Source organism: Squalius cephalus (genome assembly GCF_949319135.1).
Source record: "Squalius cephalus genome assembly, chromosome: 20".
In the NCBI taxonomy this organism is placed as follows: domain Eukaryota; kingdom Metazoa; phylum Chordata; class Actinopteri; order Cypriniformes; family Leuciscidae; genus Squalius; species Squalius cephalus.
The window spans coordinates 17,148,527-17,173,013 of NC_137141.1; the positions used below are offsets into that span (position 1 = coordinate 17,148,527).

Here is a 24,487-nt window from a genome sequence, read left to right on the forward strand (position 1 = left end):
CCCATAGAAGCATATGTACGTCTTTTCAACAGCTAGAGATATTTCTTTTCCTCCTTTATCTACATTTTGATGAACAAAGCCATTTTCAACTTCTCCCTAGATCATCTCAGCGGACATGCTCCAGGTGATCTGCTATGAGTACTTCATCAAGAGTGCTGTACTTAAGTCAGATCTGGTTTAGACCTTTTTTCTTTTTTTTTTTACTTTAAAATGACGCAAAGCAGTTTAATCAACTCTGCTTGTCAGAGTTGGAGTCAAGAACAAAGCCTTAAATCAAGAACCTGGACGTTCCTTTTAAAAGTGAAGTATGTAATAAGTGCAACCAAACAAAATTGGAAAATAATTAATTAAATAATGATGCCTGCATCTACCATTGTTTGGATCAAGGGGTCAAAAAAAGATGTTGTAACTAAACCACTGGGCTGCAATAAATCTATTTCTTTATTAGGGATGAACATTTTAAGGAATTTGATGATTTCATTAATTTAGTTGCCAGCTGTGGTCATTTTAATAACAAATATAAAAGAAAAAACAAAAAACATAATTCATATTTTAGGACTTTTTGAACACCCACTACGAGATTCAGGAATAGTTTTTACCCCAATGCCATAAGACTGATCAATACACACTGATATTCAATAAGAATACTGGATACTTAATGTCAACAATAAGGTCACTTTTGTAACTTGCCATTTTGTCTTATTGTCTAGCAATTTATTTTAATTTCTGTATGTATGTATTTTGTGTGTGTGTACATAACAGTGAGGTCTATTGTATTGTCTTGTCTAGTAAGTGGAGAAGCATTCAAGAAAGTTTTTCATTGTGCATTGTACTGTACTTGTACAAATGACTTACTTAAGAGGTTATGACGACACACTGAAAAACGAGTCATTAACTACACTTGAAAAATCATTGAAAATCAAAGTTCTGATATTTTTGTTTTCTAAATGAAACCATTTCTGAACACAAACCCTATTCTAACTGACAATTTCTTTGCACATTTAAAAAATATAGTCACATTCTTGTTTAGGGTCCAATTCTCACTATTAACAATGACTTTTGCCACAGTTAACTCCTAATAACTGTAGGTAAGTTCATGCAGAATAAGGCATTAATATGTGATTTATAATAAACAGCCAATATGCACGCTAATAAGCAACTAGTTAGTAGTGAGAATTGGACTAAAGTGTTATCAAATATATATATTTAACGGAAATGGACGTTTTTTTCTGTTTTCATCTCAACTTGATTCAGATTTGTCCGGATTCCTATCACATCTAGAAATATAGAATATTTCATATAACTGATGGCACTATATATTGTGTCATTAACTACTATGCACTAACATTTAAATTAATCAATTGATACAAAAACACTTAATGTGTACATGCATGTTTTTACATTGTACTAATACTTAAATACCTGAATGTAACTACAGCTGTAATTCATTTCTGTAATACATTTATAATTACACAGTTGACCCTTCCCTTATCACTCCCCATACCAATAGGTCTGCATATATGTATAATGTAAGTACATAAAAGTTAAAGACACCTAATATAAAGTGTGACCTAATATTTCTTCTTTAAATTTATAAAGTGTCTTTGTCATCATGCTAGGATTATTCGTCTCAAACAGTCCCACCAAATCAGCAAACATCACACTAAGAATCATAATTCATGGCATACTGCTGATCTTGTGTCTTTTTGAATCCAAAATTTAATTAGAATGTGTAATAGTGTGGCAAAACTCTCCTATCAGAATATATGCTCCAATGCTTGCACAGCTGATGTGAGGTCATTTCTCACCTACCAAGAGTGAGCGCTCCAGCTCTATTTTTTACTTCTTGGCAAACATCGATGCAGCCATACAAAATGTGCAAGTGGCGAAATGAATACACAAGACCATAAAAAGGCCCGCCGAGAGTGAAAAAGTATACTCGCAAACACAGTTCATACCTACTTCATCTATTACATAAGGCTCATTGCAAATGTGATTAAAACATCGGTCATGGTTGCCGAGTCCATCTAAACACGAACGGCCTCCTAGCACTCATAAACGGGAGGCAAGAGCACTCCTTGGGTTAGGAAAATACTGAGGTCATCAGCATATGCTTGCACTGCGAAAAGCCCACACTTACACTGTGGCGCGCGTCCGGCTTTTCACACAGTATTAGTAGCCACAGCCGTGCAGCTCATAAAACAATCTAATACATCATTTCTCCTTTCAGGATCTGGAAATGCATATAGATTACAGCGAAAGCAACGAAAAGAACACACAACACCACAAATGAACGACCATACCATAACTTTATTGTAGATATACTCAGCTACAATTACTTTAAAAAAAAAAAAGGGGGGGGGGGCAGAATTTTTAAAGGTTTTTGTGATCCATAAGGTGCAGAATGCAAACCACTGCAGCACTGATACAGTATGAATGAGAAATAGACATTTAAATACACGTCCCTTAAAAATACAGAAATTGCGCTGCAGTTTGTGACCTATAATTCCCCCATTTTAAATCCCCGTACTGTTAGTGCTCTACGGTGCTCAACATTCCCATGAACCCCTTCAAGAGGAGCTCGCCACACATTCCAGTCCTGCTATGTTGTCTTTGAACACCTTGCTGCTGCTAAGAGTGCATTTGACTTTTAAATCAGGAAATTATATTTTTTCCACACACACAAAAAAAAAGACACTTTTTTTATGAAATAAAGCCCTTTTAAATAAAATGTAGGGCTGATTTAATGAGATCTATACAATGTATTTAGTCTAAAAAGGAAATACAGGTGGGGTGGGAAAGGAGTTTTCAATGACATGCACTAATACATCTGGATTCATATAATCTAATATGGGGGGGGGGGGGGGGGGGGTGATGGATGAAGGACAGTGCGGTCCCAACATATTAAAATCATGCCAGTCGAAGGACTTGACGGGTTACATTACAATTCCATATTCAAAGTATTACATTAAGGCAGGACATTAATGTACACATAGGACACATATTTAGCCCCAGATTGTAGAGATTCGAAACTACTTTTCTACAGTGTATTTTCTCTGATGACATCCTGCAGGCACATTGTATCTCTCTGATCACTTTTAAATACATTGGTAAAATACCAGCGATGCAAACAGCAGCAAGGCCAAAACCACAAGTTATTCCTTTAAACGTTACGGCATCATATATACATGTTTTTGTATTTTTTTTTTATCGTTCTGACATGAGGTAAAGTATGGCGCCCGAGTGCAATGCTTATTTGTGCTACATGTTTAAAAAGAAAAGGAAAAAAAAAAACACACACAAAAATTATTCTCCACCATGAAGGAAAATACAATCTGCAGCATATGATACGATGGAGGACCACTTTAAGAAGACACTCCCACAGATGATACATGTTTTTCTTTTTTTTACTGTGATATCTGTTCTGTGGGACTAGCTCTGGCATTATGATCGATTATTGGTTATGAAAATAAAATTGCTTCTCAGAAAAAAAAAAAAAAAAAATCTCCATATCTATGCGGTGGCACCATACGTGTGATTTCACATTCTCTGAAAGGTAAAAATCCAACAGTGAGAAGAAAGCTTAAACAAAAAGTGAAGGAAAAAAGGTGTGCGCCTTTCAGAGGCTCGGGGGGGGGGGGGGGGGACATAAGCTGGACAAAAAATAAAAATGAACAAACAAACACACACACACAAATAATAAAGTTGCAATAGTCTGAGGGTTAAGGGTTACAGAATCAGTGTCATATCGCAGGGCCGGCGCGCACTGACCCTGATGCACAAACTCACGCCATTTGTTGAGGGAATATGGAAACCCATTCATTTCCAATGACTTTCAATACTCAACTTTGGGGGCTGCGACTGAGCTCATGTAAATAGGGTCACTCAACTCTTGCTAAAACAGAATCAGATTGCACTCACTTTCAAGAAGGGGAGTACTTCAGTTGGAGCCTCAAATGTTGGTGAAATATTGGCTTTAATTGGGTTACAAGACAGTCTGTAACCAACTAATCAAAGCAAAATAGCCTATGAGATATAGAAGCAGGAAAACAAAAACTGCAAGGCAATATCCAAGTATGAAGCATGGCACCAAAAGTCCTTCACCATATAGAAACCATAATGCAAAAAATTGCTACAGTAGCAAAAGATGAGACAGTTTAGATGTTACAGGTTTGAAAGGCACCACTTTAGAGCATACTCCATTTAAAGATGCGAATTCAATGTCAGTGGGAATGTATTCTAGTGCAAATAGTCGTGAGTATATATATTTATCCCCTTATAAGGTGCTGATGAGTGTATACAATACTGTGCCTTAATGCCATTCAGATTTGTAAAAAGGCATATCCACAAATATATTAAATCAACGTTTTATGATAAGGCCAAACTATTCGCAAGGGTCTTCTGAGGTAGCAATGCCTGGGATTATGTAACTTCAGGAATAGTTTGTCCTAAACATAATAACAGAAGTATAGACAGAACGAGGAAGGGAAAAGTTAGGTAGCCTTCAAGATGTTGAAATGTTCAAATTTGCACCCTTATTTCTTGGAGTAGCAATGATAGACAAGGGTGTCTTGTTTTCTAACAATTAATACAGTAACAAAACAAAAACGCAATTAGAGTTGGTAAGACTGCAAGAGAGGAAAGTGACAAAGGCGAGACGCATGGCTTATAAGAACTTCGAGTGCAATCTATCGATTTTCTCAAGTGTTAAGTAACCCTTCTGACCGATGTACAATTGTTTTCATGTGAAGGAAAAACCCCAGCGAGGCATCAAGCTTATGTGCGGAGAACTTTTTTTTTTCTCAGCATTTCCCCTTCAAGCATAAAAACCAAAGGAAAAAACAAACGGGGAAACAATTTCTACAGCCTGACGAGCAGACAGAACAGAAAAAACAACCCAACAGATTTCAAAAAGGTAAAATTAAAGAGGTAATACAGTTACAGTGCAAAAAGATGAGAAATTCAAGCTTAAACATAGCACCAAAAAAAAAAAAAAAATGCATGCAATTAACTGAGGTATTCAAGTGAAGAATGCCTATTAATATGAAAACATTTAGTCTAGACAAGAGGCTACAACACATTTACGCTAAAAAAAAAAAAAAGGCTGGTTACCACATCTCCAAATGTGTGAATGTTGAGGGATTGATTTAACAGGTGCAACCTCACAACGCTGCATCAGTGTCGACTTTGGTAAGCGATGCACGTGAAGTCTAGCGAAATATCGGTTTGTCCTAAAGACGGTATGTAAAGGTGCTTTGTGTCTTACAGAATTATCCGATTCTATTCCTCTCTTTCCGCTTTTTAATATAAAATCTGCAGCATATTTTCCCAGGTGATATGTCCTCCTGTTTATCGTTCGTGTCGTTATATCAAAACTAAGTCAGTCAAGTCAGTCTACGGAGACATCTAATGTTCATAAAGACTGTCAACTAAATATCATCAATATCAGTATCAAAAGACATTACTGAAACCCAAGTATCAACGGATATTTCGTAATAAACATTTAATATTTATTTTATATAACGTAGTTATGACGTCTGTACAACCCATCCGGTTGGCTACACGAACACGCATCCTCAAGTGCCGTTTACAACTGCTGATTACAGTAATCGGGAATGTCAAATTCCTATCCGTCTTAAGGATGCGAGGGCCTTTCTCTCTCGATACAAGTGATTTTGCTGGCAAAAAAAACCCAAACAAAAAACGTTCATGACTCTCGTCGAAATAAAGCGGACACTAGAGAAGTGCAATTATGATTGAGAATATATCATCTCAAGATAGAGAAAAACATTTCCAACAACACCAACACTCTTTCTTTCCGCGTGCCCTGCCTGCTAAAAGGCAGCAAAATGGCACTAGTGCACAGTTGTTGTGTTTCTCTTATTTAGTTGATACCTTGGAGTTTAACTATGTACACTGTAATACTACCTATAAGCTTTAGCTTTTTTTTTAACCACTACCACAAAGCAGAGCATATATCTTTTTTAATGTTAATAAAAATAGGGAAAGGGGGACCTGACCTTTTTCTTAACACTTGCAATACATAAAAAAAGCACTCGTGTTCAAACAAAGCTGGGGAGAAAGAAAGATTGTGTTTGCGCACGTAAAGAATAAAATGAAATATGAACCCTATGTGAATTACTCTCAAATCTTTTGACTCGATTCATTTAAGTTAGACAACCCCAATGAGAACGCAGTCAGCGACAAATCTTCACTCGGTCGTAAACTGGAGCCGAGAGGGGTTCTGCTGTGTTTTTGACTGGTGTGTTGGGGTGTCTGCGGTCTGAAGCTCAGTTGTTTTGGACCTGAGGTTGATTGGCTTTGAGACTGCGCAGGGCTCGGCGGGCGGCCGCTGACTTGGCTATCCGGTAGCTGCGTCCCACGCCTTTGAACTTGCCTTTGCCCACCACTTCCACTGTCACCCGTACTTTTCCATCGTAGGTTCTCTCCGCAGGGCTGTTGGAGGCAGAAAAGGACAAACATTGCTATGGCTATGACTATTGAAAAAAGAAGAAAATGTGCATAAACTACGATGGAAAAACATTTACCGAATAAATTCCTTGATGCACAAAAAAGACATGTGACTTTGTAACTGGACTAATCAGCGGACTGATCCCATTGCACAGCATCTGAAATACTGTTTTGGTTGTTTTGAAATGCCTGAGCAAGGTCTGTCGTCAAAGTGGTTCGGTATAATTACCTTCCAGAACTGTCTTACACGACTGTGTTCCCAAACAGCAGGCATTCGTCTCCGAAAGCAAGATAACTTTATTACGTTTCGGCTGCACACTCTGCACACTCCAGTTTTGTGCATAAGTTAAATTCACAACTTTGTATGGAAATATAGCTATACATTAGTGCTGTCAAAATTAACGAGTTAACGAATGCGATTACTTTTTTCAGTTTAACACTTTTTTACGTCATCTTTTTCTTTTAGCGTTACATTATATGACCACGCTCTAATTTACGCAAATGCTTTTAAACCATTCAAGTGCGATAAGACACAAAAGAGAACGCGTCTATGAATCTGATGTCTGTGACACACAGAAAGCCGCTTCAGACAGCGCTTGAGTCGACAAAAACACAAAATTATGCCAAAATGCCCATTTTATTGAGGATCCTCATAAGCACGGTATTAAATAAGTTAAATGAAGTCTTAAATGAACGTAAAGAGTTGTTTGAAAATGGGATGTGTGTCAGATACGTGTCCTGTGAGGTCTTAAAGTGACAGCAACCTAATAAACCTACTGCTGTGATGTCAGTCATAATGTTGTTTAAAGAACAAAAGAGAAAGAGAAAATCACTCACCGTTCTTGACTGAAAAACTTTTGTAGCTTTTTATAAGGATTAACCTATTTTTAATTTATGCACTGAAGACTGTGACATGTTTGATGACTTCATTCAATTTCTGTATATAGACCTACCTGAAAATCTTAAAGCACTGTTTACACGGTAACATGGGTCAAAAACAATGAAAACTAACTTTTTGTGCATTTTGACAGGACAAGTAAAAATCTGAAGCGGTCTGACTGGGCAAATCGAAACAATTTAGCCCTGATATATTGAAAGGCACAGCTAAATGTGACATTTATTATAATGGGTTTATGTGAAGATTGTTTTAAGTTCACTTAAATTAAAAGTTGTTATATTTTCTTAAAAGCCTAATATTGTTTTAAGTTCACTTAAATTAAAAGTTGTTATATTTTTTTAAAAGCCTAATAAATTTTCAAATTGATAGCTTTCAATTATACTGTAATGTTGAATGACTCTTATTAATGGCAAAAAAAAAAAAAAGAAACTGCTACTGATGTCTCTATCTGTAATACTGGCCTTCTTTCATAAAAAGATATAGTTAAAAACTATAATTAATTACAGAAAAATTTGCAATTAATTTATAATAAAATACTTATACTTTGTGATATACTGGTAGAAAAAAAAAACATGTACCATGCAGAGTTACATTTTTGACATTTCAGTATCTTACCTAGGCTGCAAAACAATAATAATTATTATTCCCACAAGCCTAATATGGTCTTTGTTATCGATATTGAAGCATTGAATCCACAATTTTGGTATCTATCCAGCCGTACTCACATTACAGATTCCAATCTCTTATAAGCAGGTTGTAGGGACTCGAAAATTGTCAGAATTCAAAATTTTTAAAATGACTCATATTTGCTCTGAACCACACACTGATACAGTAACTTTTACAGTGTATCAACTTTTGCACATTCAAATGATCGCTACTATGTGTGTATTGTGCAGATGATTATGTTAAGAGGTTGCTTGTGTATAAGGGAAAGACATTCCCACCTGAACTTAGCAGTCTCCGGTTCCATCTCCAGGAGTTCACGCACTGGGGATCGAGGGACATTAGCGGAGAATTTTTCTAGAAAATGAGGCGAAAACAAAAGCAGAGCATTTCAATCTGACATTTCATCATGCATAAAAATGGCACGATGTTTGAAAATGACTGAACTTATGGTCTTCGCCACATGAGCCGGCAGACAATCAGACGGAAACAGAAATGCAGAACTGATTTACTCATCCGTATGTCTTTGGCCCTTACCTATGAGCGGCCTCATCATTGGATAATACACTTGCCAAACTGTCTCAAGTGACATCCCGCTATCCATGTAAATTGCACCAGCTAGCGATTCAAAGATGTCTCCCATTGCTTTGGGGACCTCAATGTCTTCCTCCTTCTCCTCATCTTCCTCCGATCGGCGAAGCTATGAGAGAGTAAAAACAATTCCGGTTTCTTTTTTTCATACACAGAAAATAAGTGTTTCCTCTCAGGACAGAAAACTGTGCTTATCCATGTCAAATTCACATCCCCAAACTAATAACACACAATAAACAGCAGAAAATGATTTGTGAAAGAAAAACAAAACTGTGGTCATAACTTAAAATGTGAACTGACAGCTATGCTGTACTGTAATGGTATTTCCTCTCAAAATGAACTGCGATCAATTACTTTTAGTATTACACTTAAAATACCTAAATGTCCAATATTGGGGACAACATTACCCAGCTATGTAATTAAGGGGAACATTACTTATTTTATTCAATTTGTCTTTCCTCTTTCAGTATCCAGTGTTGTCCCTAAGGCATAAAATGCTTTCCAGTCAAACAAGACTAGATTCAGTGCCAAGATAACCATTTCAAAATAAATTAAATCCAACTGCATTTTTACAATCCAAAAATGAAAACAAATACAAACACAGACCAGATTCCCGATGACTGCCAGTGATAGGATGTCACGGTATTAAATCTTCATGAAATATTATACATCTACGCTGACAATGGCATGTAAATGAAATGATCATTTCCAAGGCCTAATAACTTTAACAGATAACAGTAGGATGATGGCTCACCTCCGAATCCATTCCTTGCATTTCATTCTTCTCCAGCTGAAATTGCACAAAATCATCGATCACGTGGAACAGTTCGGGCGAGACAGCTTTAAAGTACTTGTGGTAATCGTACTTGACAGCCAGGGAAGCAAATATGGTGTTGTTGACAAGTGCAGAGCGCAGGTCGGTCAGCACGCCTGGAGAGTGCTGCCGGGTATCTTCATAAAGGTGCTTTGTTATGAGGTAGTCTAAAATTGCATCACCAAGAAACTCCAACCGCTGATAACAATCTGTCCAAAGTTCAGAGTGGTACAAAGAAGGTTAAAATGAGACCATTGATATCACAGATCATTAATATAACAGTGTCACACCACAGGAAATATTAAGTTATTGTGAGAAAACTGTGCCTGGCGCACACAGCAAACAAACGGTGTGATGAGCCTATGCCAATTTACAAAGAAATGATTGTTTTATAATAAAATGATTCTTAATAATAAATCAGGAAAAAAAGTTAATGAGTTATTGGTTTAGATTAAATCGAAACTGCACAAGTTGGGAGTTTTGTTGTAAAAAAAAGAAAACACTTTTTTTTTAGCAAAGAAAGTTATGCAGAGAATACTAAATAGAATACTAAATCTCACACTTGGGGTTGCGTGACATACCAGTACAATTGTTTTTTTGGGGTTTTTTTTCGGTACCTGACATGAATAATAGGTATATACGGCAGTATATTTAATTTATTTATTTATATTTATTTATTATATAAATAAATACAATATATTTAATTTATACAAGTCACCCAAATCAACTGAGGAACCAAACAGTTACACTAAATGAATGGGTAACTACAGTAACTAATTTAATAATAAATAAACTAATTTTATAATAAACTACATTATAAAACAAACTTTTGTTTGAAGTACCACAGAATACAACAAAAATGGGTAGCAATAATAATAACAATAATAATAATAATAAATAATTATTAACAGCTTGTAAGTGGTAATTTAAACAAATTAAACTACATTAAATTGTATAATACATTTATTTATAAAAAATATTATTGTTATTATTACAACAATAATTTATATAATTTATTTAAAAAATATATATATATTATTATTGTTGTTATGGTAATATAATTAAAAAGGTAGGATGAACATATAGCCAAAGCAATACTGTTTTACTTTAGTCAGATCCTAAAAGAAACAGTGATGAAATCAGAACTAAATAACGTCCACGGACCTGTTATTGTGTTGTAATGATACGAGGCGTGCGTGAAGGCCTGTAGAAGATATGCCTTGTTTTGAAACGTGTAGTTTATCTTCTTCTCAAAGTTCTCGAAGCCTGAAATGAGGTGGTTGAGGGTCCGCTCGGCATCCGGGTGGTCGAACATGCAGCGTGGAGGGATCTTCAGCCAGCCGTACTGCAGCTCGGCCGACCCCCCTGAACTCTGCTTCTCCGGCGGGAGCACCTTCAAGCCGAGGGAGCACAGAAACAGCTGGGCTGCCCTCTCCCCACAGCTGGTGAGGTAGCACCCCAGCAGGGCCTCCACACAGTCGGCTATGCTCTTATCAGCGATGCATTGCTCGGTGTGGAGGTCGTAGGAGATGGACTGTTTCCCGATATCCGTGCCACAGTTTTCCTCGGAAGGGTTCCAGAAGCCCACCACAAAGTCATCCTCCTCGCCAGCTTTGCTGGGGTCCAGGTAGCACATGGCATCCCAGGAACTGTAGTCGAACTCGTCAGCGCCACTGTCTGGGGAAAAGTGGGAGTTGTGAGGTTTTTTGGGTGCTTTCCATTCGTGGCCAGGCTCAGCCGCCTGGAGGGAGATCTTCTTCCCGAAGGCGCCGGAGCCAATCAGCATGTTATCGATGAATCTGATGTGCTCGTAGTAGTACTCCAGATCATCTTCCACATTGACCTCTTCTTTAGACTGCTCGACCTCCACATCCTCTGCTTCATCGTCGTCGTCATCCTCCTCCTCATCACTGGCTTTTCCGTTGGCCAAATCTTTATTCTGAGAAACAAAAACAGATTGCCCAATGTCTTACAGCTCAACAAACCAAACCAAACAACATCATGAAAGGGACGCTGAGTCCAAGAGCCCTGTGAAGCCAAGGCTCTGTATCTACAACAGATTTGCAAAGATTACAATTTAAAAGTGTTTTAGTTCAACCACAGTATTATGTTTGCTCAGGAGAGCTCTAACAGAGCCGAGGCTCACGGTCCAAGTCAATGACTCATCCAATCTAATGTGATTCAAAAGCTGAAACATACTCTAAAAATCTTTTTTATATCATTAATATGCCATAACTTTGACCATATGAGCAAACGTCTATTGCATATGCATTAAAATGTTAATATCCATGACACCTAATACTGTAATAATACATGGAAGTGACACTTAAAATTACAGCACCCGGGGCAGATTTAGTACACTCGTCCCATACATATACACCTCGAACCACACAGGGCGACCCAAAACATACAGACAGTCTCCGTCGAAACCATGGAGAGGGCTGGTAGAAACCAGAAGCAGAGTTCTTTCCATTTTTCTGACTTGGTTCTGTTCACATGTCCTAATACATCGCATATGCTCAAACACAGATGGAAAACTGTGGCTTACATTTAATAAAAGATGGTATATATCTTAAGTAATTGTAGCACCTCTTTCTGACCTGATATATTTCTCTGAATTGTGTCTTGGCTTAAGAGCTGCAGATTTCTTGAAATATCCAATAAGCTTATAGTGAGGGTTGCGATATGGTAAGGTTGAATATCCAAATTACAGATCAAGAGGTTTTTTTTATTTTTTTATATAATGTAAAAAACATTAGGGGGTCTGTAAGATTTTGTAATGTTTTTGAACAAGTCTCTTACTCTCACCAAAGCTGCATTTAATTGATTAAAAATACAATAAACAGTAATATTATTATTACAATGTAAAATAACTGTTTTATATTTCAATTTTAAAATGTATTTTATTCAGGTGATGGCAAAGCTGAATTTTCAGCATCATTACTCCAGTCTTCAGTGTCACATGATCCTTCAGAAATCATTCTAATATGATGATTTGCTCCTCAAGAATAGAAAGTTCTGTAACATTATTTATGTCTCTACTGTAACTTTTGATCAATTTATTGCATCAATGCTAAATAAAAGTTTTCATTTCTTAAATAAAAAAAAATAGAAATAAAAAAACTTACTGACCCCAAACTCTCGTTTCTAAAAAGTTAAAATGTTCGGCACAAAATATATACCGGTAGCATACATAAAAAAAAAAAAGTAATTTCAAAATAAAAATTATGGTCATCACATTTTCACATTGTTTGAATGAGAGCACTGGGACTGACAGACCGTGTAATTAAAATATAGAAAATAAAATTAAACCTTTATCTAATAAATAGATTAAATCAACTTTAGTTGACCTGACGCATTATCGTATTTTGTCATTGCATTATTATTCATTTATTTGCATATCGCACCCTTGCCCTCCATATTATACTTTTTACCTTACAAACAATTCCAATTTGTACAAGGGTAATTTGCTAACTCATTTCAGTAGGTTGGCATTATTAATCTATACACTTAATCTATGAGTTAAGCTACTACCTTTTACTTGTTCATCCATTATTGTATTTAGAAGTTTGGAAGTAATTACCCCAGAGGCAACAAGTGAACTATGGAAAATTTGTTAGCATTTGCCAAACCAAAGCAAACCAAAGGTGTCTCATGCTGAACTGAAAATGTCTAATATTTTTAATGTAAAATAAATAAGCAAATTCTGCCCTCTATTCTGAAACCCAGCTTCAGGCAGAAAGGATGAACCTGCCCCCTAGTGGCAGAGACAGGAAACAGCTGCAGCTCAACGCTGCCAAGATGTTCCTCAGCTCAAGGCACAGAGCCATGTAAACAGACTTGTAATTGTGCATGAAGATGCATGTTGATATTGGGTTAAGCTTGACTTGAGCTATCGGGTAAACAAATGGAGATGCTCTCTGACTCATACCTCATCTGAGTCCCACTTGTCCATGCTGCTTTTGTCCTGATTCACAACGTAGCCCGGAGGAAGCCAGTTTACCGGGGGATCAAAGATGGATACCACCATTCTACTAGGAAGGCCCTTTTTCTTCCCCAAGCGATAAAGGTTACAGTTGCTGACCTGGAGATAACAAAGGCAAAACATTTGTTTTCCATATAACAAATGAAGTAAAAATGAATCAATATTTAAATAGAGGCATAGCAACTGCCAAAAACGTTATAAATGGTAGTAGAAAATTAAATTAGCATCCTCTGACATCAGTAATTGCAAAGCGATGTGTGATGAAAACCAGTAACAATTCAGTATGCAAATATTATAAATGAATCATTTAAACTTTAAGGTAGGGTAGGCAATTTCAGAGTGGCTAGCAATAGCAAGCTAACTTTGAAAGCATTAGATCCCACCCTCCCTTTAGAGCGCTCTCCAAAGCCACACCTACTACCAAAAACAACAACAACAACAAAAAAAAAAAAAAAAAAAAAAAAAAAAAAAAACTGTCGGACCGAATGCAATGATTGGACAAAAAATGTTTGGGTCCCGAGACTTCCACAAACAGTATATGTACATTTTTAATATTTAGACCACTTCTATCACTGATTGCTATCAGGATGTGAAGAGAATTTTAACCAGAATAACAAAAAGTGTTTAAGAAAAAAATTGCCTACCCTACCTTTAATTGGCAAATATTATATTAGTTCAAGTAATTAATTAGTAACAAGTAGTAGCACGTAATTAGTGCAAATTAGTAAAAGTGAAAAAGGAAATTAAAGTAAATATAAATAACAACAACAAATACTACTAATATTAACATATTTATCTACAATTTATTGATACTTGTGAATTGTGTATAATATTATGTAAGTATATTTAAATTAAATTTAAATAATAATTACAAAATAATGATTATATTTAAAATATAGTACCGTATTTGAAATATGTTTAAAGCTGCAGTCGGCAAGTCTGGCAGATTGGGTCGACTTAGCCAAAATTTTGAATGTTTACAACTCCCATGCCCCTCCCCCACTACCAGCGAGCACCTCCCATCGTGGTCATGCTCGTCAGTGCGTGTGTACCTGATTTTCTGTGAACGCGGCCGTCCGTCTCTTCAGCATCGATCAACACCATGGACTCGGAGGTAGGCTGCCCTGGCTAATCTACCCATAGATAGCAATAACCGAGGAATTGGAAGCTTGTTAGTAGATTTTCTCTCCGCCATCACGCTTCGTACAATCTTCAGGCGAACTTCAGGCGTGTCGTGTGCATGTGATATTGTAACGTGCGCGAGCCGCGAGGGAGGGGGGGGATCTGTGGCGTGTACACGAACTGTGATTGACAGTCAGATCGCACACCCCCCTGCGCTGATTGGACCCGATGATCCGGGAGCGGTGGATTTTTGCAAAACAAATAAACCGCTCCAGGTGGAGTTAGAAGCTCAGGTTTTTTTCTAAAACCACCTTATTTATGTTGTTCTGTCGGATTATAGTGTCGATTTCACTGGATATGATCAAAAAAATGTTGCCGACGGCAGCTTTAATAATATTTATTAATAAATATTTAAGAATAGTGCATAATACTAAGTAAAATATAAGTATATTAAAAATAGGAGTGTAACGGTTCTCTGTAAAAAAAAAAAAAAAAACCAACCGTACCGTTCTCCACCCACGGTTCGGCATGCACTTGCACGGTGGTTCATCTAAAATCTGACGACGATGCATACACATCTATAATATGGTTTGCTGAAAATAGCACATAAAACAGACAGACAGAGTTAGGCTAATGTATGTTTCTGTCGATGGATACCTATTCTGGCTTCCCCTAAACTTTCAATGCGAGTGCCGTATGCTCTAATATGACCAATCATTTACGCCATCATAACCGGGGTGTTGACAGCGAGCGAGCGCAGGTGAGAGCAGCACACACTGCTATCTGTGTTTAAACTAAACTCATTTAAGCCTTGCCAAATGAAACATTCAAGCGCAAGAAGACGTGAAAGAGAACTCGAGTTTGTGCTGTGAAAAGATTTGTATGCACTCATCCGAAGCGCGTACATGCTAATATTGAGTTCTCGTCTTGTGCTTGAACGGACAAATTCACACAAAAATTGTCAACAGGCCCATCTTGTCAAGTATCCAAGTAGGTTATGTCTTAAGTGAACATAAACAGTCGAGAAAGCCTAATATTCCTGCGGTCTGTGTTTTTAATGTTAATCAAACAACAAAAAGACAAGGCAATCACTCACTGCTCTTGATTGAGTAACTTTTGTAACTTTAATCATGATTAATATCTATTTAATTTATACATTGAAGATTATGTTGTTTTACATTTTATTACTTCAACAGTAGTTTTCAGGTTCAGAAATTTAATAGATACCTGAAACACCCGAAAAGCACTGTTTATTTTATTTGTATCTTTGCTCTATTGTATTTATTGGCGTTGATTATTTGTTCTTATTTTCCTTTTTTCCCTGAACATAGCACATACTGAACCGTACCGAAACCGTGACCCTAAAACAGTGAGAAAAACCGCACCGTGAGTAATCTGAACCGTTAAACCCCTAATTAAAATAAATGTATTTGAAAAATGTCAAATAATATGTTTTATTTATTTATTTAAGAGTATAGCTAGATTTGTAAATAGATTAGTAAAAAAAAGGATTAGTAGATTTTATTTATTTTATTATTATTTTGTTGCCCATGTAAAACTTTCTGCCACAATGCTAGAATACTGTGAGCGACTCCCAATGCATTACTATGTGGTTACTAGGGTGTATTTAGTGTTTTTTTGCTTTGCAGTTGCTTTATTAATCTTACCTTCTTGCTTCTCATGTATGATAGCCTGCCCTCATGGGCATCAGGATAAGTGCAGAACAAGTAGGTGGTGATGGCGTGTTTCAGGAAAGAGTCACCCAACATCTCCAACCTCTCCAGATTGAAGCCATCACTGGCATTGGAGAGGGTCAGGGCCTGCAAGATGAGGCCGGGGTTGGGGCCCAAGGTTTTCGGAGAATCCCAGGCTGGACCTGTGCAGGATATTGTGGATGTCACGTCAGAGACCTCTGATGACACTTCTAAAGGTGCTGTGGTGCTGGTTGCCATCTCTGGTTTGGGGCAACAGTTTGAGGTAGGTTTTTTCACATGTCCGTCACAGAGATCTGAGTTCCTGCCTGGGGTACATTCATCGCTGGGCTGGGGCTGTGGCTCGCCGGCTGGAGAGGGCCGCACAGGAACTGAGGTAGTGGTTTGAGTTGATAGGTCACTCTCCAGAGAGCCCAGCTGAGAGCATTGGCAAATGTCATGTCTGTGTGGGAGGTCGTCGCTGTCACACCGAGTGCTGTTAGGGAGGTTTCGGGAACAGACGCAGTCGCTCTTGTCTTTGTTCAGCGTCTGGACATCAGTCACAGGGAGCATGTGGGTTTCTAGCTTTTCATCTGGTGTGTTGCAGTTCTCACAGGGGAGAGCGCCCTCTGGAGGCTGGGAGGCCTCCGTATTGCAGCTCTCCTCGGCAGTGTGGTCTGAATCTGAGCTTGTGCCGTGTTTACAGTGATCGTCCTCTTCCATACATGCACTGGGGCAGGAAATGAAAGATTTGCTGTCGATGGATTTCTTCCATCCGAAATCCAAATTAGGATACCTGGGGTCAATAATCAGTGAGATTAGGACTCAAATGCGTGCATTTTCTGAAAAGACATTGCTGAAGTCAGCTGCTTTCTAAAGTAGCATCCTAACCGAGATGTTACCTCACAAATTGCTGTATTGGAAAACTCTATAAAGACAGTAACTCTCTGTGCCACACAATGACTTAACTGAATCCAATAGAGTTTAATGTTAACATGTTGCTAAGCTATTTATATAAAACTAATGCGAATAAAAGAACATGCCAAACTTAGGTTAAACAGCCATTTAGAAATTGAAATTAATGATAGCCCGATGTGATTTTTATTTGATGGACGATGGCCATATCAGAGCAACGCCTTGACTACAATGAAAGGTTTGTTTAAATGCATATTTACTGAATGTCAGTGTTAGGCTTTATGAGAAAGTGTTATAGCGGTAGCCTTAGGTAGTCTATTACTAGCTAATACGCTATAATACTTTATCATTTTTTTTTTTTTTGTATAACATTTGTCAACTAATTTATTTGACAACTGTTAAACAAAGACAGTAATTTAACGAAGTTGGAGAACTGCAGCCTCTGTGCATTTGTGCTGTCAAAATAGAAGTCCCGCATTCTCAGTGCTGTCAAAATAAAAGTCCCAATTCTGACACTTAAATCAACGTAGAAGAGGCAGAATACATTTTAGAACAGCCTTTCTTGTCAGGAGTGTGCCGACAACGCCTTGAAATGCCACCTATTAAGGGAGCTCGCTAGGTTTTGGAAAAGAGCGAATGAGTGTATTGTGTCTGATTTGTGGATTATCAACTGACCTGAAATCAGGAGGCAGGGTCTTAGCCCCTACGCCAGCGTCAATGGCTGTCTGAGACCGCAGCTCTTCGGCCGTCAGAAGGCAGTGAAGTCTGTAGAGGATGCTGGGAAGGCAGACAGCTTTCCTCCACAAAGAGGCTGGGATGGGGTGAATGGCACAGAGCTCCGGAACTAAAATCTAAGTAAATGGAACAGAAATACAATCAAAGACTGTTATCTGACGCTAGTCAAACCTCTGTACGACCGTTACCGCTCTTAGTGGAAGGAAATACTCGCACACAAAGTATGATTAGACTTAATTCAAGTATGATGGCTTATAATTATGTCCACAAATTCTTTCTGTCAGTTAATACCTGTTTGTTTTGTAGGCTTTCCCACTTGGCCTTTCTCTTCTCTGCACTGCTGAGAGGAAGGGCTTTCCCCTTTTGATTAAGGTGCCGAGGAGTTAAAAGATTCAATCTACAGGAAAAGACCACCATGGATATATAATGAATTTCTTGGGGAGAAAAAAAAAAAAGCACATACCAGAATTTGTCTTTTTTTTTTACTTCCTACCTTGAAGATGTGTGGTCCACATCCAGTAGGGGCTGGTTGACATTAGACAGGTCCAGGTTGTACTTGGTTTTGTAGTACTCAGCGAAAGTCTCATACTCTGGAGAGGGGAATTTACTGAGCGGGGTGAGGTCTGTGTAAACGTCAGCCACATAGAACCGATGTGGCTGATCAAAATTACGATACCTGAGAGGGAGGAATGAGACAGAAGAGTAGAGTTCAACTACAGTGAAAACAAAAACACAGTATAAGTAATCAATGAGAGCTTAATTACAAGGGTAATAAGACTCAGAGATCACAAGTAACTTTTGTACCTCGGAATGATGACAGCATCCTGGTAGTCCTCCAATCTGAAAATGAATGGGTTTTGCTTGGTGTACTGAGTATTTGGAATGCCAATGCGTGCTTCAGACTTTTCAATATCCTCCATGAACTTGAAATCCAAGTCCAAGGTTTTGGAATCCTCAACTGAACAGAGCACAATATCTTAGAGAGCAGGAGGTGGCCAATGGCTGATATAAAGCCGATATATATGATATCACACTATTTAATTAAAGATGTAGTGAATATTAAATAATACAAGTGGCAATGACATTATTTGACATTTACTAAATTAGAAATATGAATTATTTTTTAGAAATATAAATAATTTGAAAATGAAACAATATGAAAAAAATGATTTAAACTTGATAAAAAAAATAGCATAAACATAACAGTAAAGTATAAACAGATTTGTACTTTAGATAGCAACTTCTTGATTCTGTAATCCTATTATATTATTATAATATTGTATATTTTCAGTTAAAAACATGAATAAAAGGAAGTAAACAGTGCACTGAGTAATCTGATATGTCTTCACTTGGAATCATATTTTCTCAAATAAAGACTAGGTAACACTAATTTTACATTCAGTACATAATGAATATGACAGCCAACTGGATAATGTTCAGAATAGTTCTAAATTAAGGGGGTTTTTTTTCACTCGTTTGTGTCTAGTAACAGAAAAAGTTTCCTGTAAACATCCTATTTAGACATATGGACCATCACTCACAGAGTACATTCATATTTATAAATGTCGCATATATTTGTAAATGTTTGCAAATTTTGTCAAATTTAATGTGTATTTACAGAATGCCAACGGTAAATCAGAAAGTTACAGTGTTTACCTTATTACTAATAACAGAAAGGCTATAACGCTATAATACTTTTTCATTTACCATTTACTTTTTTTATTTCACAGTTCTCTAATTTATGAGACTAAACCGTTAACTAACTCTAATGCTCAGGTGCTGAGACTCTCAGTGATGCCAAAATAAAAGTCCCAGAGTTATTTAAACAAAAGTCCTGCTTCCGTCACTTACCGGCCAAACAGAAAAATTAATTTGGTAATATAATTTAAAAATGCAAAAATTAGCCTTGGCAATATATCAGTCAACCACTAGCTGCAACAAATAGGTAGATGATAATTAATTCCATTATTAGCTGGGTCTGTGCACTTTGGAATGAAGAATGTTGGAATGATAATAATCAAAAACATTCTTTACAGCTCTAGATAAATATTATACATTGACAATTAGAGGAAGGACTAACTGTAATCTTAAAGACAAACAAGACAACATCTGCAGCACTCACCAATGTTGAGAGGTAGAACGCAGTAGGCAGAATCTGCCTCGACAGGCTTAAACTCTAATGCTGGCTTTTCCAGACGGAGGATGTGGGAGAAGATGTACTGGTGCAGACGCGTGATCAGCTCCAGCTGCGCTGCGCTCAGAGTGAAGCCCGACTTCTGCAGCTCAATCGAGATGGTCACCTCACCAGAACGTGTGTAGACAGGGAAGTGAGGGATCTGATGACAGAATCAGATATTAAATAAATAACACATTTGACTGTTTTCTAGATAATAATCAAAGCAATTTACACTGAAAAAGCAACACATTTTTCACAAGTTCTTCAAGGATCTCCAGATTCAGAAAGATAAAATAAATGAAAGGTGATTACCCGAGGTATTGGTTTAGCTGTTAGAATGCCAAAACATCGGGTAGTGTCCTCTGGCGGATACAGCTTCCTCCGCCGGAAGTTGAGCTCATCAGGAAGAGGAGTGGTGAGGACCATCCCTATGACGTAAAGGTAACAAGGCTGCTCTGGCACAGGGTAACACCCCCGCAGACACTCTGGTATCTACAACACATCACACCCAACATGATTCTATATAGTCTACACATTGTTTCACATTGTTGAAAGAAAATAATCCTTTTATTTTAGCAGGGATGTATTAAATTGAACAAAAAATGACTGTAAAGAGAGTAAAATAATGTTATAAATAATTGTTGTTACAATTTTCTTTTGAACTACTAATCTCAGACAAAGTATCACCGTTTCTACAAAAATATTAAGCAGCACAAATGTTTTCAACATTGATAATATAAGAAATGTTTCTTGAGCACCAAATCAGCATATAAGAATGATTTCTGAAGGATCATGTGACACTGAAGACTGAAGTAATGATGCTGAAAATTCAGCTTTGCAATCATAGGGATAAGTTACAATACAAAATATATCAAAATAGAAAACAGTTCTTTTAAATTCTACTAATAATTCAAAATATTACAGTATTTTTGATCAAATAAATGCCTTGGTGAGCATAAGAGACTTCTTTCAAAAACATTTTGTTTAAAAAAAAAAAAATCATACCGACCCCAATCTTTGAAACAGTAGTTTATGTAAATGTATTGTATATCACTACTATGGTGGTACCAACAAAAGCATGAATCCTGACAGTCTTTTAATCTTCATTCTTATTACATCACCTGACCCTACATGCTGTTAAAAAGGCACACACTCACGGCTTTTGGGTAACACTGTCTCCGTTTGGTGGAGCCTGGTCTTCCTGGCACGTTCGTCTCTTCCTCATCATGCAAGTCCAGCTCCTCCTCATATTTTACAGTTTCCTTTCCCACCGGCATCAAATGATCATCCAGTTCACCTAGGCACGAACATTGCGTATCAATCAGCGGCTCTCAGAATGCATAAAATCTTGTATAATTTACACTTTTTCATGCTCACCAATTTTGTGCAGTTTTTCACAACAGAGAAGAGCGACAGCTTTCTCTGCAAGTCTTGCACAATTCATTGTTGGCCCCTAAGGGGAAGAAGAAAGTGTTTAGAAGTGTTCTTTTTATTTTCAATCAGGGATTTATAGAAAAATCACGCACATTTTTGTATTTAAATTGTATAGTTCACCCAAAAATGTATGGCTTTTTTATGAATTTATGTTGAGATTATTGTGTGCACATCCCAACATCTGGCAGGTGCTGGACAAAAAGGACTACTGAATAGAAAAGATTGAAATGTCCGCAACACTGCTTACTCCCATATTTTAATAATAAAAAAAAGCAACGTTTCGACCCTACCTGAAGAAGACCCAGTAGGGTCGAAACGTTGCTTTTTTTTATTATTAAAATATGGGAGTAAGCAGTGTTGCGGACATTTCAATCTTTTCTATTTTTTATGAATTTATGCATGACTTTCATCCATGGAGCAAAACAGATTTATAGCAGATGGTCTAAGCTATTTTGTTTCATACAATGAAAGTGAAAGGTGACCATAGTTGTCATGGATTTTCAAGGCAAAATTATCAGTGAATAACTTAAATTTCAGTCTGTTTCTCACACAAAGCATCATATGGTTATAGAAGATGTGGAATAAAGCATTTAAGTCATATCGACAACTTATATTTTATTGTATGGAAAAGAGCAGCATGAACATTCTTCGAAACATCTCCATTTGTGTTCCATGGATGAAAGTAAGTCTAACAGGTTTGGAATAACACAAGGGTGAGCAAATGACAATACTTTCGATATTTGTAATATGGACAAAACAAATCCTAACTTATCACGATTTTTTATAATATTTCAATTTCGATTTTAATCACGATTTTGAAACAATATTTCCTTACACACATACTTGTCTGTATAATTTTTATGTGACGTGACACTGTTGGTTATTTCTACATGCCTGTTTCACTCTTTTTGTATGTTGAGCAGTTTAAAAATGCCTGTATTACGGACGTCTTTAAACGTTGCATTCACGTTTCGCGTCTTTTGCAGCATCTCGCGCATGACATGGCATTCCACACGGCGCTCAAAGTAAAAGATGTTCAACTTTTTAAAAGCCCGTCTCTAGACCTGCATCGCGTGTTTTTCACATTGTGAATTATGTGTGAATGGCCCCTACATGATACATATATGATACATCATCTGTCCTGTATCGAAAATATTCCAAAACCACAGATGTTTGTTTTGGCCAAGTCCTTATCCTGCCCTGAATTCATCTTCCCTGTTTCTGTGCTTTCTTTAATGACCCAATGGTAAACTCTCTCTGTTCTGACGCCAGATTTATGCATGCAGCATTCAAAATCGTGCTTTCTTGAATTGATTTTCGATTAATCACACAGCCCTACTTTTAAAGGACAAGTTCGGTATTTTACACTTAAAGCCCTGTTTACAGATCGTTTCTGATGAAATAGAACGGTTAAGATTAAAATTTGGACAGATGCTGCTGTCCCGAGAATTTTAGGTTTCTTTCGCTTTCCCCAAAACCTCTAAAATGGGTGTATAGGTGCACTGGAACAATCCTTCATAAAACGCATTAAACTTTCGTTTACAAAGACGTGAAACTCACCAAGTGGTCAGGGGTGTTCACTGATATGCTCACACAAAAATCGCTGCAAAAGATGCTTTCCAACAGGTTTTATCGTAGTTTTTGTCCAACTCCATTGACTTGTATTGAATGTGCTGTGTGCGGTACGGTATTACTCCGCCGCTTCTTCTTCTGCTTCTTCTGTGTATTCAATGAAATGCCAGCGGTTTGCTTGCAATTGGCAAAGGTGCATTATCGCCACCAACTGGGCTGGAGTGTCTATTATTCAAGCTCTCAACGGAAGAATCTACGGGTGTGAGACGTTTGGAAAAATAGATCCACAGTTTTACAACGAATGGTAAAACACGTGTTGGAAAGCATCTTTTGCAGCGATTTTTGTGTGAGCATATCAGTGAACACCCCTGACCACTTGGTGAGTTTCACGTCTTTGTAAACGAAAGTTTAATGCGTTTTATGAAGGATTGTTCCAGTGCACCTATACACCCATTCTAGAGGTTTTGGGGAAAGCGAAAGAAACCTAAAATTCTCGGGACAGCAGCATGTATCCAAATTTTAATCTTAACCATTCTATTTCATCAGAAACGATCTGTAAACAGGGCTTTAAGTGTAAAATACCGAACTTACCCTTTAACTCCTAGCAAAGCTGACTATATGTAAATTGTTTTAGAAAAATTTGATAAATATATTGTGGCCAGAACTCACAGTGACAGGAACTCTGAGTGGTGAGTTGATGGGTAGAAAAAGTGTGGATCGATAACCTCCAGTCTTCAACTCCACAGTTTTACACTTCGGAGCAAGATGAGTGAACGGATCACTGGGCAAACGCGCACAATATCTGCACAAAACACAAATACATTAAAGAATGAATGCAACATGCAACCAAATACAGAAATCTTACGATTTAGGACAGGATACTGACCTGTTGATGTGCCCAATGGCTGTGTTAATCGTGACGCGGGGGCCTCCGTCCTCTGAGCGCAGGACGTAAGGTGGGAGAACGTTGTCATCATCGGTCACCGGCTCCAGTTCAAAATCATTGCATTCTGCTGACTTCGAGCACTTATTTCGGAGGATCTGAAAGACGTACAACTTTTTACATTACATGTTTTAATGCACACAGACTCTACATTAGAAATAGTTCTCATTAAACCTGCTGACCTTTTCTATGGCCTTGTAGGTCTTGAGGTCTTCTTCAAACGTTTTTGTCCGTTCGTTGTCAGCTAACATGATGTAATTGGAGACTGGAGCACGGGCACGACCTTTGGATTGCACGTACGAACGGTACTCTGTCGGCAGGTCAAACCGAACCACCAAATTGCACTTTGGAATATCAACACCTTCTTCCACAATGCTGGTTGCAATGAGCAAGTTGGTTTCATGGGCTCTGAACTTCCTCAGAACCTGTACAGTAGTGTGAATCAACAATAACAATTATGATCAGCATAAGCTAAGG

At 37.5% G+C, this 24,487-nt stretch overlaps 1 protein-coding gene across 1 annotated transcript in view; it reads right to left on the bottom strand.

Moving 5' to 3' along the window:
• Positions 1 to 2,290: 2,290 nt before the first annotated feature.
• The window catches only part of dicer1 (dicer 1, ribonuclease type III), a 36,359-nt gene continuing 14,162 nt past the window's right edge, over positions 2,291 to 24,487 (bottom strand). Inside the window, 19 exon segments of the mRNA XM_079853614.1 lie at positions 2,291 to 6,338; positions 6,340 to 6,456; positions 8,314 to 8,389; positions 8,570 to 8,732; positions 9,378 to 9,646; positions 10,602 to 11,376; positions 13,369 to 13,521; positions 16,212 to 17,031; positions 17,826 to 18,001; positions 18,177 to 18,282; positions 18,379 to 18,561; positions 18,690 to 18,843; positions 20,008 to 20,221; positions 20,374 to 20,553; positions 21,219 to 21,358; positions 21,439 to 21,514; positions 23,737 to 23,869; positions 23,954 to 24,108; positions 24,193 to 24,435. Coding sequence (XP_079709740.1) covers positions 6,212 to 6,338; positions 6,340 to 6,456; positions 8,314 to 8,389; positions 8,570 to 8,732; positions 9,378 to 9,646; positions 10,602 to 11,376; positions 13,369 to 13,521; positions 16,212 to 17,031; positions 17,826 to 18,001; positions 18,177 to 18,282; positions 18,379 to 18,561; positions 18,690 to 18,843; positions 20,008 to 20,221; positions 20,374 to 20,553; positions 21,219 to 21,358; positions 21,439 to 21,514; positions 23,737 to 23,869; positions 23,954 to 24,108; positions 24,193 to 24,435 — 4,260 coding nt within the window. The 3' untranslated portion in view covers positions 2,291 to 6,211.